This window comes from Gorilla gorilla, chromosome 19 (assembly GCF_029281585.2).
Source record: "Gorilla gorilla gorilla isolate KB3781 chromosome 19, NHGRI_mGorGor1-v2.1_pri, whole genome shotgun sequence".
Lineage (NCBI taxonomy): Eukaryota > Metazoa > Chordata > Mammalia > Primates > Hominidae > Gorilla > Gorilla gorilla.
In genome coordinates this window covers 24,084,524-24,100,158 of record NC_073243.2, presented here as the reverse complement: position 1 = coordinate 24,100,158, position 15,635 = coordinate 24,084,524, and the positions used below count along the sequence as shown (strand labels likewise).

The 15,635-nt window shown below is 42.9% G+C and overlaps 1 protein-coding gene across 3 annotated transcripts in view; it reads left to right on the top strand.

The window, feature by feature from the left end:
- Positions 1–15,635, top strand: part of PIK3R6 (phosphoinositide-3-kinase regulatory subunit 6) — a 65,990-nt gene that overhangs the window by 48,171 nt on the left and 2,184 nt on the right. For all 3 annotated transcript variants that reach the window (XM_055367473.2, XM_055367475.2, XM_055367474.2), the window contains exon 18: positions 1,322–1,437. In XM_055367473.2, coding sequence (XP_055223448.2) covers positions 1,322–1,437 — 116 coding nt within the window. The remainder of the gene's footprint in view (positions 1–1,321; positions 1,438–15,635) is intronic.

Sequence of the window (15,635 nt, the reverse complement as noted above, 5' to 3'; positions counted from 1 at the left end):
GCTCAGGAGCAGACCATCAAGGGCGCGGGGCCAGGGCCAGATAGGCAGGTCTCACACCCCAGCTTTGCCGCTGACTATCTATGTGACCTTGGATGTGTGAACTGTGTCCTCTCTACCTGTTTTTTTTTTCTAAAATGGAGATAATAAGTAGTTACTAATTTGTGTGCATAGAGTAAACGATAAATGTTAGCTCTTATTGTTCAAACTATACTCCTTCCATTTCTCTCACAGACTCTCCCCACTCCCAGCCCTACTCTAGACCCTATCAGAACCAGTCTGATGATGCCAGCACCCTCGGTAGAGCAGACTTCTACAAACCCTCTTTAGTTGGCAGGGAGGGACGAAGCCTACCAGCAGTCACACAGTGATGATTTTTGACACATTATACTCTATTAAGCAACCCTGTCTCTACTAAAAATACAAAAAAAAAAAAAAAATTAGCTGGTGTGGTGGAGCCCGCCTGTAATCCCAGCTACTTGGGAGGCAGAGGCAGGAGAATTGCTTGAACCTGGGAGGCAGAGGTTGCAGTGACCGAGATCATGCCACTGGACTACAGCCTGGGCAACAGAGTGAGACTCTGTCTCAAAAAAAAAAAATATATATATATATATATAAAATATGTATATGTATATATACACATATATACGTGTGTGTGTATATATACATATATATGTGTGTCTATATATATACATATATGTGTGTGTATATATGCATATATGTATATACGTGTGTGTCTATATATACACATATATATGTGTGCGTATATATACATATATACATGTGTGTATGTATATATACTTCTATATGTGTGTGTATATATGTATATATATGCGTGTGTATATATATATATGCACAAAAAAAAAAATAAAAAAAGAAAGTCAAAGAAACCTTGACCTGTTGGCACTGATGCCCTCCTCACCCACTTGGAGCCTCTGTCCTGCACAACATCCCTGGGCAGGTGCTTCTTTCATTCTTAGCATACCCAAGAGCTGCAGGAAGTTCAAGAGAACTTCTAGAATTTTGTTCCTTTTAAAAAGGGTTGCAGGAGGAGATAATGAAAGGGTAGGGCATGCGGATTTGGGTTGGTGATGGCCGCTGACCTGAGGATACAGAAACTTGTGGATTCACCAGGGAAGGAAGATGGATGATTGAGAAGGAACCATAACTTGGCTGGGACCAAGCAGATTCAGGAAGTGGGGGCCCAAGGAGGAGTGAGAGGGCTGGGGGTGTCAAGATGGGTTCCTGGAGATCTTGAGACCTAGAATATCAAACTCCCCTACTTCCCTGGAGGTCCATTTACAGCCCCACCAATCTCATTCAGTTTCAGGGTCTAGCCATTGCCCCCTGCCTGCTGCTCCTGTCACAGACCACACGTGTCTGAATGTCAACGTGACAGAGGTTGTCAAGTCCTCCAACTTGGCGGGAAAGTCCTTCTCTGTAAGTACTGAGTAGACTGGGAAAGGGAGACAGCCAGCTGGGACAGCAGTAGGTGGCTGGGAGCCCAGAGGGGAGGGCATTCAGAGAAGGGAACTGACTTCCCAGCCTTTCTGAGCCTTTGCTATTGGAGTGGGTCTCCCTGTTGGAAGGAATCTGCTTTTCAATCAGTCTGTTTGAAGTGCAGAGTGCCCACTGGTATAAGGAAAGCACTTTAAGAGTCAAAGCCCTGCCCTCCATCTGCTGACCATTTGAGGACCCAAGACATACCCAGATGACTGCAAAATGCACCTATGTCCAGTCATCCCAGCCACCACACCACAGCCAGACTCCTAAACAACAATAGCCCAACCTTTGGCCAAATCAGACCAGCTCTCTCAATCCCCTTACCCTTTGCCCTTTAGCCTTTGCTGATATCAACAATTTTTTTTTTTTTTTTTTTTCCTCAAGACGGAGTCTTACTCTGTCACCCAGGCTGGAGTGCAGTGGTGCAATCTTAGTTCACTGCAACCCCCGCCTCTCAGGTTCAAGCAATTCTCCTGCCTCAGCCTCTCGAGTAGCTGGGACTACAGGCGTGCACCACCTCGCCCAGCTAATTTTTGTATTTTTAGTAGAGACAGGGTTTCGCCATGTTGACCAGGCTGGTCTCGAATTCCTGACCTCAGGTGATGCACCTGCCGCAGCCTCCCAAAATGCTGGGATTACAGGTGTGAGCCACCACACCTGGCCAATACTTACTGATACAGACATAAGACTATCCATTTCCTCTCTACCCAGTGGCCTCTCTGGACTTCACTTCCCCACTCAGCTTGGCTTTGGTGCCCCATGATTGCGCCTGAACCATGTTCTCACTGATGTCCTCACTCCCATGCACCACCCAGCAGGCTTACACACCGATTTAGGTCAAACCACCTGCTTAGTCTGTATGCCCAGGTGGCCAAGTGCTTCTGGAATAACCCTGCATCCACATTGATTAGATCCACAGCAAACTCATGACCTCCCCCTCACCCGGATCCTTGGGATCACTCAGCCCTTTCCTCCCCCTCCCCCTCCAGGCTCTTCTCTATCTGTTTGCAGTTCTCTTTCCCCAGCTTTGACCTCTTCCTCTCCACTGCTCCTTCCGCTTAGCCTACACATGCTCAGGTCTTTTCCATCTTAAAAGAAAAAAAAAAAAGGAAAAAAAAACCAATTCTGCCATGACCCAACTACCTCTCTAGCTACCCACTGCATCTCTTTCCTTCCCTTCTCAGTCAAGCTCCTTGAAAAGTACTTCTAGAAGAGTTTCCAGCCCCTTATCAATAACTCTTCTACCCACAACCACCTGGTTACACATGTCCTGCTGTGGCAAAGTCACCTCCATGTTGCCAAAACCAGTGGTCACTTTTTAGCCCTTATATTTCTTTATCCTTTAAGATAATGTTTTTGGTTTTTTTTTGTTTTGTTTTGTTTTTTTCGAGACGGAGTCTCACTCTGTCACCAGGCTGGAGTGCAGTGGCGCAATCTCGGCTCACTGCAACCTCCGACTCCCTGGTTCAAGTGATTCTCCTGCTTCAGCCTCCTGAGTAGCTGGGATTACAGGCACACGCCTCCATGCCCAGCTAATTTTTGTATTTTTAGTAGATACGGGGTTTCACCATGTTGGCCAGGATGGTCTCGAACTCCTGACCTCATGATCCACCTGCCTCGGCTTCCCAAAGTGTTGGGATTACAAGCGTGAGCCACCATGCCTGGCCAAGATAATGTTTTAACCTATAAACAAAAGTTTCATTATTTATTTTGGAAAATATAAAAAAGCACAAAAAGTACTTTCACTAGTAGTCCCAATCCCTGGAGAGAATGACTATTAACATTTTCAGGTGTAATCACCAATCCTTTTTTTCTGGATATTTTAAGATAATTGATAGCTACACTACATACTGGTCTATACCTTGGTGTTTTTAACTCAAAAATATACTAAAGCCTTGTAAATAGGTCTTGATGGGACCTTGCTTTGGTATTAAATATGTTTTGCGTCATTAAGCATATGTCAGTATTTATTATATGATGGTTGCATATACCTGTATAATTATGTAAATAAATTGTAAGACGACATTTAAGTAAGTTCTCATTTTTCACTATTACAACCTTAGTGTGAGCAATTTCCTTAGGGGTAAGTATGTGCTAAAAATCATGGTTATGTCTTTTTAGAAGAATGCCTAGGAGTGAAATCATTCAGTCAGGTGGCATCCTTTTTATATATTTTGCCAAATTGCCCTCTAGAAAGTCTATACCAAGTTGCAATCTGGTTGTAGTGTTTGAGTGCCAATTTTGCAGCAGAATTCCGATATTGATTGATTTTTTTCATCTTCACAAATTTGATGATCAAACTTTTCATTATTTTGTTTCTTTTATTACCAATTAGTGAAATTGAATACTTTCTTGTATTTCTATTTCTTCATTCTTATATTTCCTATTTGTATTCTCATCCCATACTAATATCCTATTTTATAGTGTGAGGACATTAACCCCTTATTTGTCATAAATTTTGGAAATACTTTTCCCGCTTTGTCTTTTGATGCTTTTTTAACCTAAAATAGCTTTATATTGTGATGTCGCAAAATCTACTAATCATTTTCCTTTAATGATTTCTGACTCTGATATGATTAAACATTATATATGTCTAAAGACCATATTTCCTTGAATTTAAGGCATACCACAATTTTACATACTACTAAGAAAGAAATAATGCTTCCTAAACTATGGACAATGCTCTCTTATCACATTGGTTGCAAAATACTCCCTAATTAGAGATGTTAAAATGTGTTTTAGAATCAATGAACATGGCATGCCTGTTTAATAGTAGTATGCTGTTCCTTCCTTATGGTTTTATTCTTTCTTTTATTTCTTCACTCATTCTAAACATATTTATTTTATAATCTGATTTATGTAATTACATTATCTGTAATTACTGGGAGTCTAATCCTTCTGTTTACTGGGTTCACTGACCCCCTCCCCACAGTAGCTTGTTTTTCAATTATGAGTTCATATTTCTTGGGGCTTTATCTGTGAGGAAACTGGGTGGAAAAATTTTCCTTCTGGAGAAATTCTGAATTTGTTTTTGCCAACAGCCTCAGAGATGTTATCAGCTCAGGACCATATTTTGAGTCCAGTTTTGGCTGAGAAATTGCCAGACCATGAAGATAGTGTACATGTGTACCCCAAATTCACATCTGGACGGGCTTGTAGCTAAAAATTTCCAGGAAAGACTTGCCTTCCTCACTCATCGCACAAGCCAAAGCAGACGGGCTTTTTTCTGTGGTCTTCCCCATTTCTGTGTTTGTTTTTTTGTCTGTTTGTGTCTTTTGTTTTATTTTGCTTTCTAGTCTTTCACTGAGCTTGTAGCCTTCAAGAGTCCCTGCTTCACATAACCCCACACCATTGCCTCCCATCCCCACGTGGCTATTTAAACCCAAACCCTTTGATTCCTGAGTTTATTAGCAAATGCTCCTAGGACAGCCAAAGCATCTGACTTACACAATTTCAACTTCTTTGGAATGTATTGACATTTTCTTTGTTGCCTGGTACGTGATCAACCTTTTTTTTTTTTTGAGACTGAGTCTCACTCTGTTGCCAGGTTGGAGTGCAGTGGTGAGATCTCGGCTCACTGCAGCCTCTACCTCGCAGGTTCAAGTGATTCTCCTGCCTCAGCCTCCCAAGTAGCTGGGACTACAGGCGTGTGCCACCACCCCCTGCTAATTTTTGTATTTTTAGTAGAGATGGGGTCTCACCACGTTGGCCAGCATGGTCTCTATCTCGGCCTCGTGATCCGCCTGCCTTGGCCTCCCAAAGTGCTGGGATTACAGGAGTGAATGATCAACTTTTTAATATTCAATGGCAACTAAAAATACATGTTTGTTTTCTATCTATAGAATATATAAAGTATGAAGTTTAATTATTAAATCAAACATATTACATTACTGTAGTCTACAAATTTAAAATATTTTTTGTCTACTTCATCTGGCCAAAACTGAGAGAGGTTTGTGGATGTTCCTGCTATGGTTTTGATTTTGTCGATTCTGTCTGGACTTCTTTGAATGAGAACTTTCTTCTAGTTTTTGATGCTGCTGTTGTATAATATGATGCCTTCTTATGCCTAGTCTTTGTATGAGACTTTTTTTTCTTTTCTCTCTCTCTTTGGAAGCCATAAATACTTAATTTCAGAGAAGATTCTGAATGTCACAAGAATATACCTTGGTGGGATCTTTTTTCATTCATCATTTTGGACCTTTGATGGACATTCTCAATCTGGAGACTCACATCTTTCAATTCTCAGATATTTTCTAATACAATCTTTAAAATAATTTCCTTCCCTTTATTTCTTTGCTTTCTCTTTCTGGAACTATGAATAGTAGGATGTTTGACCTCCTAAATTAATGCTCTAATTTTCTCATCTTTTCTCTCCCATTGTCCTTCTTTGTCATTTCTTCAATTTTGGGGGAGTTTTCTTCAAATTCATTTTTTGGAAATTTAGGCTATTTAAGGACTCTTTCTTGTTTTATGGTTATTTGTTGTCTCTCCTAATATGGTCTCTTGACTGGGCACGGTGGCTCATGCCTGTAATCCGAGCACTTTGGGAGGCAGAGGAGGGTGGATCACGAGGTCAGGAGATCGAGACCAGCCTGGCCAACATGGTGAAACCCCACCTCTACTAAAAATACAAAAATTATCTGGGCGTGGTGGCGCATGCCTGTAATCCCAGCTACTTGGGAGGCTGAGGCAGGAGAATCATTTGAATCTGGGAGGCGGAGGTTGCAGTGAGCCAAGATCACGCCATCGCACACCAGCCTGGGCAACAGGGTAAGACTCTGTCTCAAAAAAAAAAAAAAAAAAAAAAGTTCTCTCTCTTAACTAAAGAGTGGAGCACTAAAAACCTGGGTCATTGGTGGGCTTCTCAGTGGGCAGTCAGAAGGCCATGGTCCTTTCTGTGGGGGGATCCCAGATGTCAGTATCTGCAAGTCTCTTTGCTAGGATAGTTTTGTTTTTCCAGAAATGAGTCCTCTGGGCTCCTGCCTCAGCGAGTAAAGGGGGCCAGGGATGAGGGGTGGATAAGCCTGCTTATTATGCCTGTCACTCTGGAGCTGGGATAATTTCACTTTCTCTTTTCCAATTTGGATGCCTTTTATTTCTTTCTCTTGTCTGACTGCTCTAACTAGGACTTCTGTTATGTTGAATAGGAGTAGTGACGGTGGGCATCCTTGCCTTATTCCAGTTCTTAGAGGTAATGCTTTCAATTTTTCCCCACTCAGTGTGATGTTGACTGTGGGTTTGTCATATATGGCTTTTATTATTTTGAGATATGTTCCTTCTATTGCTACTTTGGTAAGGGCTTTTATCATGAAGAGATGCTGGATTTTATGAAATGCTTTTTCTGAATTTATTAATACAATCACATAATTTTTGTTTTTAATTATGTTTATGTGGTGAATCACATTTATTGATTTGTGTATGTTGAACCAACCTTGCATTGTTGGAATAAAACTCACTTGATTGCAGTGCCTTACCTTTTTGATTCACTGTTGAATTTGGTTTGCTAGTACTTTGTTGAGGATTTTTGCATCTATGTTCATGAGGCATATTGGTCTATAGTTTTTGTTGTTGTTGTTGTTGTTGTGTTCTTGCCTAGCTTTGGTATCAGAGTGACTGACCCTGGCTTCATAGAATGAATTAGGGAGGATTCCCTTCTTCTCAATGTTTTTTGAACAGTGTCAGTAAGATTAGTATCAGTTCTTCCTTGTATGTCTTGTAGAATTCCACTGTGAACCCATCTGCTCCTGGGGTTTTTTTAATTGAGAGTTTTTTTATTACTAATTCAATTTCATTACTCGTTATTGGTGTGTTCAAGATTCTATTTCCTCTTGGTTCAATCTTGGGAAGTTGTATGTTCCTAGATAAATGGAATTTATCCATTTCCTCTAGATTTTCCTGTTTGTGTGCATAGAGATGCTTATAGGTCTCTGATGATCTTTTGCATTTCTGTTGTATCAATTGTAATGATACCTTTCTCATTTCTGATTGTGCTTATTTGATTCTTCTCTCTTTTTTTCTTGGTTAACCTAGCTAGTGGTCTATCAATTTTGTTTATCATTTCAAAGAACCAATTTTTCATTTCATTGATCCTTCGTATTTTTTTGTCCCAATTCCATTTAGTTCTGCTCTGATCTTTGTTATTTTCTTCTGCTAGCTTAGGGTGTGGTTTGTTCTTATTTTTCTAGTTCCTTGACATGCAACATTAGATTATTGATTTGAGATCCATCTTTTTTATATAGGCATTTAACACTATAAACTTCCCTCTTAGCACTGCTTTTGAGGTACTCCAGAGGTTTTGGTATGTTGTGTCTCTATTTTCATTCATTTCAAAAATTTTTTTATTTCTGCCTTAATTTTATCATTGATGCAACAATCATTCAGGAGCAAATTATTTAATTCTCATGTATTTAAATAGTTTTGAGGGTTCCTCTTGGTGTTGATTTCTAGTTTTATTCCACTGTGGTCTGAGAAGTTACTTGATATGACTTCAGGTTTTTAAAAAATTTACTGAGACTCACCTTGTGGTCTAGCATATGGCCAATTTTTTAGAATGTTCCATGTGCAAATGAGAAGAATTACATTTTGCTGTTGTAGAGTAGATTGTTCTGTAAATGTCTGTTAGGTCCATTTGGTCGAGAGTCCAATTTAAGTCCAGAGTTTCTTTGTTGATTTTCTGCCTTGATAATCTGTCTAGTGCATCAATGGAGTACTAAAGTCTCCCTCTATTATTCTATTGGTGTCTGATGTGGTTTGGCTGTGTCCACGCCCAAATCTCATCTTGAATTCCCACATGTTGTGGGAGGGACCCAGTTGGAGGTAATTGAATCATGGGGGTAGGTCTTTCCTGTGCTGTTCTTGTGATAGTGAATAAGTCTCACAAGATCTGATGGTGGTATAAGAAGGAGTTTCCCTGCACAAGCTCTCTTTTTGCCTGCTGCCATCCATCTAAGATGTGACTTGCTCCTCCTTGCCTTCTGCCATGATTGTGAGGCCTCCCCAGCCATGTGGAACTGTAAGTCCATTAAACGTCTTTCTTTTGTAAATTTCCCAGTCTCAGGTATGTCTTTATCAGCAGTGTGAAATGGATTGAGTAAATTGGTACCAGTAGAATGGGGTGCTGCTGAAAAGATACCTGAAAATGTGGAAGCAACTTTGGAACTGGGTAACCAACAGAGGTTGGAACAGTTTGGAGGGCTCAGAAGAAGACAGGAAAATGGGAAAGCTTGGAACTTCCTAGAGACTTTTTGAATGGTTTTGCCCAAAATGTTGATAGCAATATGGACAATAAAGTCCAGGCTAAGGTGGTCTCAGATGGAAATGAGGAACTTGTTGGGAACTGGAGCAAAGGTGACTCTTGTTATATTTTAGCAAAACTGGTGGCATTTTTGTGGAACTTTGAACTTGAGAGATATGATTTAGGGTATCTGGCAGAAGAAACTTCTAAGCAGCAATGCATTCAAGAGGCGACTTGGGTGCTGTTAAAGGCATTCAGTTTTATAAGGGAAGCAGAGCATAAGAGTTTGGAAAATTTGCAACCTGACAATGCAATAGAAAAGAAAATCCCATTTTTTGAGGAGAAATTCAGGCTGGCTGTAGAAATTTGCATAAGCAATGAGGAGCCAAATGTTAATCCCGAAGACAATGGGGAAAATGTCTCCAGGGCATGTCAGAGGTCTTCACAGCAGCCTCTCCCATCACAGACCCTGAGACCTAGGAGGAAAAAATGGTTTCATGGGCTGGGCCCAGGGTACCCATGCTGTGTGCAGCCTAGAGACTTGGTGTCCTGCATCCCAGCTGCTCCAGCCATGGCTGAAAGGGACCAATGTAGAGCTCGGGCCATTGGCTTTAGAGGGTGCAAGCCCTAAGGCTTGGCAGCTTTCATGTGGTGTTGAGCCTGCAAGTGCACAGAAGTCGAGAATTAGGGTTTGAGAACCTCCATCTAGATTTCAGAGGATGTATGGAAATGCCTGAATGCCCAGGCAGAAGTTTGCTGCAGGGGCAAGGCCCTCATGGAAAACCTCTGCTAGGGCAGTGCAGAAGGGAAATGTGGGGTCAGAGCCCCCAAGCCAAGTCCCTGCTGGGGCTAGGAGCTGTGAGAAGAGGGCCGCCATCCTCCAGATCCAGAATGATAGATCCACTGACAGCTTGCACGTGTGCCTAGAGAAGCTGGAGACACTCAACGCCAGCCCATAAAAGCAGCTGGGAGGGAGGCAGTACCCTGCAAAGCCATAGGGGCAGAGCTGTCCAAGACCGTGGGAACCCACCTCTCACAATAGTGTGACCTGGATGTGAGACATGGAGTCAAAGGAGATCATTTTGGAGGTTTAAGATTTGACTCCCCTTCTGGATTTCAGACTTGCACGGGGCCTGTAGCCCCTTTGTTTTGGCCAACTTCTTCCATTTGGAATGGCTGTATTTACTCAATGCCTGTACCCCTGTTGTATCTAGGAAGTAACTAACTTGCTTTTGATTTTACAGGCTCATAAGCAGAAGGGACTTGCCTTGTCTCAAATAAGACTTTGGACTTTGGACTGTGGACTTTTCAGTAAATGCTGAAATGAGTTAAGACAGGGGACTGTTGGGAAGGCATGATTGGTTTTGAAATGTGAGGACATGAGATTTGGGAGGTGCCAGCAGTGGAATGATGTGGTTTGGCTGTGTCCCTACCCAAATCTGATCTTGCATTCCCACATGTTGTGGGAGGGGCCTGGTGGGAGGTAATTGAATCATGGGCACAGGTCTTTCCCATGCTGTTCTCGTGATAGTGGGTAAGTCTCATGACATCTGATGGTGATATAAGAAGGAGTTTCCCTGCACAAGCTCTCTTTTTGCCTGCTGCCATCCATGTTAGAAGTGACTTTGCTCCTCCTTTGCCTTCTTCCATGATTGTGAGGCCTCCCCAGCCATGTGGAACTGTAAGTCCATTAAACCTCTTTCTTTTGTAAATTTCCCAGTCTCAGGTATGTCTTTATCAGCAGTGTGAAAATGGATTAATACAGTGGCTATCTCTTTGATCTAGTAGTATTTATGAATCTGGGTACTCCAGTGTTGGGTGCATATATATTTAGAATTGTTATGTCTTCTTGTTGAATTGATCCCTTTATCATTATAGATGACCTTGTCCTTTTTTACTGTTGATTTAAACTCTGTTTTATCTGATATAAGTATAGCTACTCCTACTTGTTTTTGTTTTGATTTGTGTGAAATATCTTTTTCCACCCCTTAGAGTGTAAATGTCTTTAACAGTTAGGCAGATTTCTTGTATGCAGCATACAGTTGGATCCTGTTTTTCTTATCCATTCCACCAGCCCATATCTTATTGATCCCCCTACTTCAACCTCCTGAGTAGCTGAGACCACAGGTGCAAGCCACTATGCCCAGCTAATTTTTTAATTTTTTTGTAGAGAAGAGGTTTCACTATGTTGCCCAGGCTAGTCTCAAATTCCTGGACTCAAGTGATCCTCCTACTTTAATGCTTGGAACTCAAGCATCCCAAAGTGCTGGGATTACAGGCATGAGCCACTGTGCCCAGCTGAGCCTATATCTTTTAAGTGGAGCATTTAGTCCCTTTACATTTAAGGTTAGTATTGATATGTGAGGTTTTGTTCCTGTCATAATTATTACCTAGTTGCTTTGCAGTCTTGTGTAATTGTTTTATAAGACCTACATGTTTTATACTTTCTTGTGTTTTTATGACAATGAGTATCACCCTTTTCTTTCCATGTTTAGAAATCCTTTGAGCATTTCTTGTAGGACCTGTCTAGTAGTGACAAATTTCCTTAGTGTTTGCTTGTCTGGTAAATACTTTATTTCTCTTTCATTTATTAATTTAGTTTAGCAGGATACAAAATTCTTGGCATCTTTTTTTCTTTAAGAAGAGTGAAAATAGAACCCCAGTCTCTTCTGGCTTGCAAGGTTTTGGGTGAGAAGCCTGCTGTTAGTCTGATGGGATTCTCCTTTTAGGCAATTAGACAAAATATGTATATTTGAAGTTATGTTTATATGTTAATACTCCAATGAAGCTGGCTTCTAGCACTGTCATAAATGTTTTCCCCAGTTTTATATTCCTTTGGTCAATTTTGAATGGAATTCCATCACTAGAGCTGAAGCCCTGTACTCTGAGTCTTTAAATACCCTAAAATCTATAAATTCAGAGACAACACTTTCTTATAGACTTTCTTCTACATGCCTGACTATTACTTGTTGGCCTCATTCCCTGAACTCCTTTTCCTAGATCCTTAAGTAGCTACTGTCCTCAATTTCTATCCATGGCTCACTGCTTTTTTCATTTCCTGGACTATCAAACTCACAAGGATTTAGTTCCATTTGTTAAGTCCTCCCAAATCTGTATCTTCTGCCCTGACATTCATACCTGAGTTTTTGACTCCTGCATTGAACTAAGTTAGCATGATCTGGATGTCCCACAATACCACAAACTCAAGATATTAAAAATCAAAGCCAGTACTTTCTAATAGTTAAGAGCTCTCTAGAGCCAGATTGTCTGGATTCAGATCTTGCCTCTGCCATTTACCAGTTATATGATGTTAAGCAAGTTAATATCTCTGTGACTCAGTATCATTTTATGAAAAGGGGAGGCAGTCATTCCTCAGTATCCATGGGGATTATTTCCGGGACCCCCAAGGATACAAAAATCCATGGATGCTAAAGTCTCGTACTGTTGGCCCTTTGTATGTGCAGGTTCCACATATGCAGATATGGAGGGACAGCTATAATAACATTACCTACCTCATCCAGTTATGAGGATTGATTGTGGCATGCGAAGCTCTTAGAAGAGTGCTTGGCTAAAGTAAACATTATGTATGTGTTAGCAGTCATTTTTATTTCATCTCCTCCTTATATCTCCTGTCTCATTTAATGGTACCATCATTAACCAATCACCTCTGCTGGAAACCCAGGAGTCATCCCTGGTGCCTCCTCTTCCTCACTTTCCTTTGTCCTGATGCAACACTTCTCAAATCTCTCCCTTCTTTGTCCTCTCTATTCTGGTCCAGCTTGGTTGGCCAACTGTCCCTGTTTGCCTGGGACTAAATGGGTTTCTTGGACTTGGGACTTTGAGTGCTAACACCAGGAAAGTCCCAGGCAAATCAAGCAAGTTGGTCACCCCAAGTCTGACCTTCATCTATCTCCTTCCAGCTGGTCTCCCCGGCAATGCTCTGATCCTCCTTAAGTCCACCTTCCTGCCCATGTTATTCCATACTTAAAACTCCTCCATCTTCTCCCATTCTCCAGGGGCAGAAAAACTCTTCGGTGTTGCATAGCTTCACTCCCCTTCTTCTCCATCTGCAGCTTTGGGCACTCCCTGGAGGCTCTTCCCACCACGTGTTTGGAAGTGTTCCTGAAGTCACATCCCTGTGCCTTTGCTCATGCTAGTTGCCTGATCTGAAACCTCATTCCTCCCTTCCACCTGCCCACCTTCTTTTTATAATTCCTACTCATCCTACAAGTTGAGACTCAGGTGTCATCTCCCTCAGGAGGCCTTTCCTAATGCTTTTCCCCCTTCCTTCCACATCCTCCACCCTCCTCCCCTCACCTAGGTGAGCTAAGTGCACCACCTCTGTGCTCCCATAGGACCCTGGGGACACAGCTATGGAAACATTTGTGACACTATAAATGGCATGATCTTTGTATGTCAATGGCCTGCAAACTCCCTAGACTCAGGATCCTCATCTTAGTTGGTGTGGTGTCTGGCCTGCAGCAGGGCCTCACCAGATGTTTGTTAAGTCATCTAATCCACCTTCCACCTCATCCTAGATCTCAAGCCGGAACTGGAAGCTGACCCTTTCTGAGGCAGCCTGTTCACTGCAGGAGAGCTCTGATTGGCTGAGAGGTCTGCCTTGAGCTGAAATCTGTCTTCTTATAGGGCAGCCCAATATTGAAGTTTTAGGCTCCAAAGTGGACCTATTTACCCTTCTGTTGCATTTCCTCTTTCAAAGTTCCTTAAAGTGGTTTCTGTTTTTAATGACCTCTTTAAACAACCTGGTCAGGGGCTTTTTGAAAGTCTAAACTTATCACTTCAGCAAGTTCCCTTTTATCCCTACAGGGACTTGCTAGGGGAAAATTCCAGTAGCTGTGCTTTCCTCTCAGAACCAGGCAGGTCCACATACATGTTTTGTCCACATGGACTGGATGATAACCACTGAGGGGAAGCTCATGGTGAGCTGGAGTAAGAAGGCAGAGACAGCTTGAAGAATGGCATGGGGGCAAGGGCCCGTGACTGGCTCAGTAAGTTTAAGGGTCAGATATGACCTTAGCTGGATTGGAAGTTTGAAATAGAAGAGAAGTGGGAAATAAAGCAGAAACAGAAGAACTGGGGCTTTGGGGTATGTTGTTAAGCCACCAACAGAGAACAGGAGACAATTAGCAGCACTTTGCCCATTCCTTAGTCTTACAGAGAGTGGGATCCTTTGCAAATTCTGCGTCTGGCCCTTTCCACTGGCTCCTATGGCTTCATTTATAGACTAAAATCTAAGACTCTTGTGCTCCTTATGGGCCAAAGCCAAGCAGGTAGAGTGTGTCTAGGTGTGCAGACCACAAAGGGAAATGAAAGGCATCTGCCCACACCGCAGGCAGGTGGGAGGAGGCCCAGAGACTGTGTGTGATTACCTAGAAGGTGGGGCTAGGTCCATGGGCAGGGCGTGGAGGCCCAAATCCTGCCAGAGACACCTAGAGCAGCCTGATGCTAAAGAAGGAACACCAAGTTGAGAGTCAGAGAGCTGGCCCCATGGCTACCACTGTGCAGGCTTCAGTGGGTCACATTCGATCCCCAGTCACCTAACCTATGGAAACCATGCATCTCTCTCACCAGGTGCAATCAGTTCAGGTGCAATTCCATTCATTATGGCAAAAAGAATGTACTTGGCTTTCCCCCACCCTCCCCCAGCTCATGCAGGACTTCAGCCCCCTGCAGTCTCTCCAGGTATTTTTGGAGGGTCACGAGTGACATTCCAGTATCAACAATCATTCCATTAGCTGTCCAGTCAGTGCCTACTAGGTTCCACTGCCTGCCTCCCTGACCACAACCTCCCACTGTGCCTGACAGCTCCAGAGCACAGAGCACTAAAGGTGCCACAGGCTTTTTTTTTTTTTTTTTTTTTTTTTTTTTTGAGACAGAGTCTCATTCTGTTGCCCAGGCTGGAGTGCAGTAGTGCAATCTCAGCTCACTGCAATCTCCGCCTCCTGGGTTCAAGCGATCCTCCTGCCTCAGCCTCTCAGGTAGCTGGGACTACAGATGCCCGCCACCACGCCTGGCTAATTTTTTTGTATTTTTGGTAGAGATGGGGTTTCACCATGTTGGCCAGGCTGATCTCGAACTCCTGACCTCAGGGGATCTGCCCACCTTGGCCTCCCAAAGTGCTACGATTACAGGCGTGAGCCACCGTGCCCGGCCAAGGTGCCACAGGTTCTGTTGGCACCAGGTGAGAAGCCCCCTCTCCCCTGAGTGTTACCCTCTGTCATGGAGTTGCCCCGTCTTACAGAGGTTTTGTTAAATCTGTCTTTACTCACAGCTCACCCACACAGACGCACAGGAGTCTATGCATAGCGGGGTGATAGGTGGGGGCTTGGCCTAGGGGACAAACCAAGAAGAGAAAGAACCCACAGTAGGTTCCCCTTCCCCTCTGACACCTGGGACTTCATCGCTGAGTCCATGAATCATGCTTGGCTCCTTCTTGGAAAATTATAATTAATAAGAGTTCTTAACAGTGTCTTGGGCTCTGTTCCAAGCACTTAATATATACTATCTCATGTAATCTTCACAACAATCCTAAAAGGTAGCACAGAGAGATTAAGAAACATGCTTAAGGTCACACAGCTAGTAAGTGGCAGAACTGGGATTAGAGCCTGGGCAGCCTGGCTTAGAGACTATGCTCTTACCCTCCTCCCAGTGGATCCTCCATGGCCTGTCCACAGACTTCTGGCTGGCCTACCCCCATCCCCTAAAAGTTCAGCTGAAATGCCTGGACACGTGTGAACTCCTAGTTTAGGCTGCTGCTCGTGCCTCTGCTAGATGACATTGAACAACTCAGTGGCTGTTCTCAGCCCTGCCTACACTCAGGAGCTTTTTAAAAAATGCCCGTACCTGGGCTCAGTTCTATGCCACTTGAATCAGAATCTCA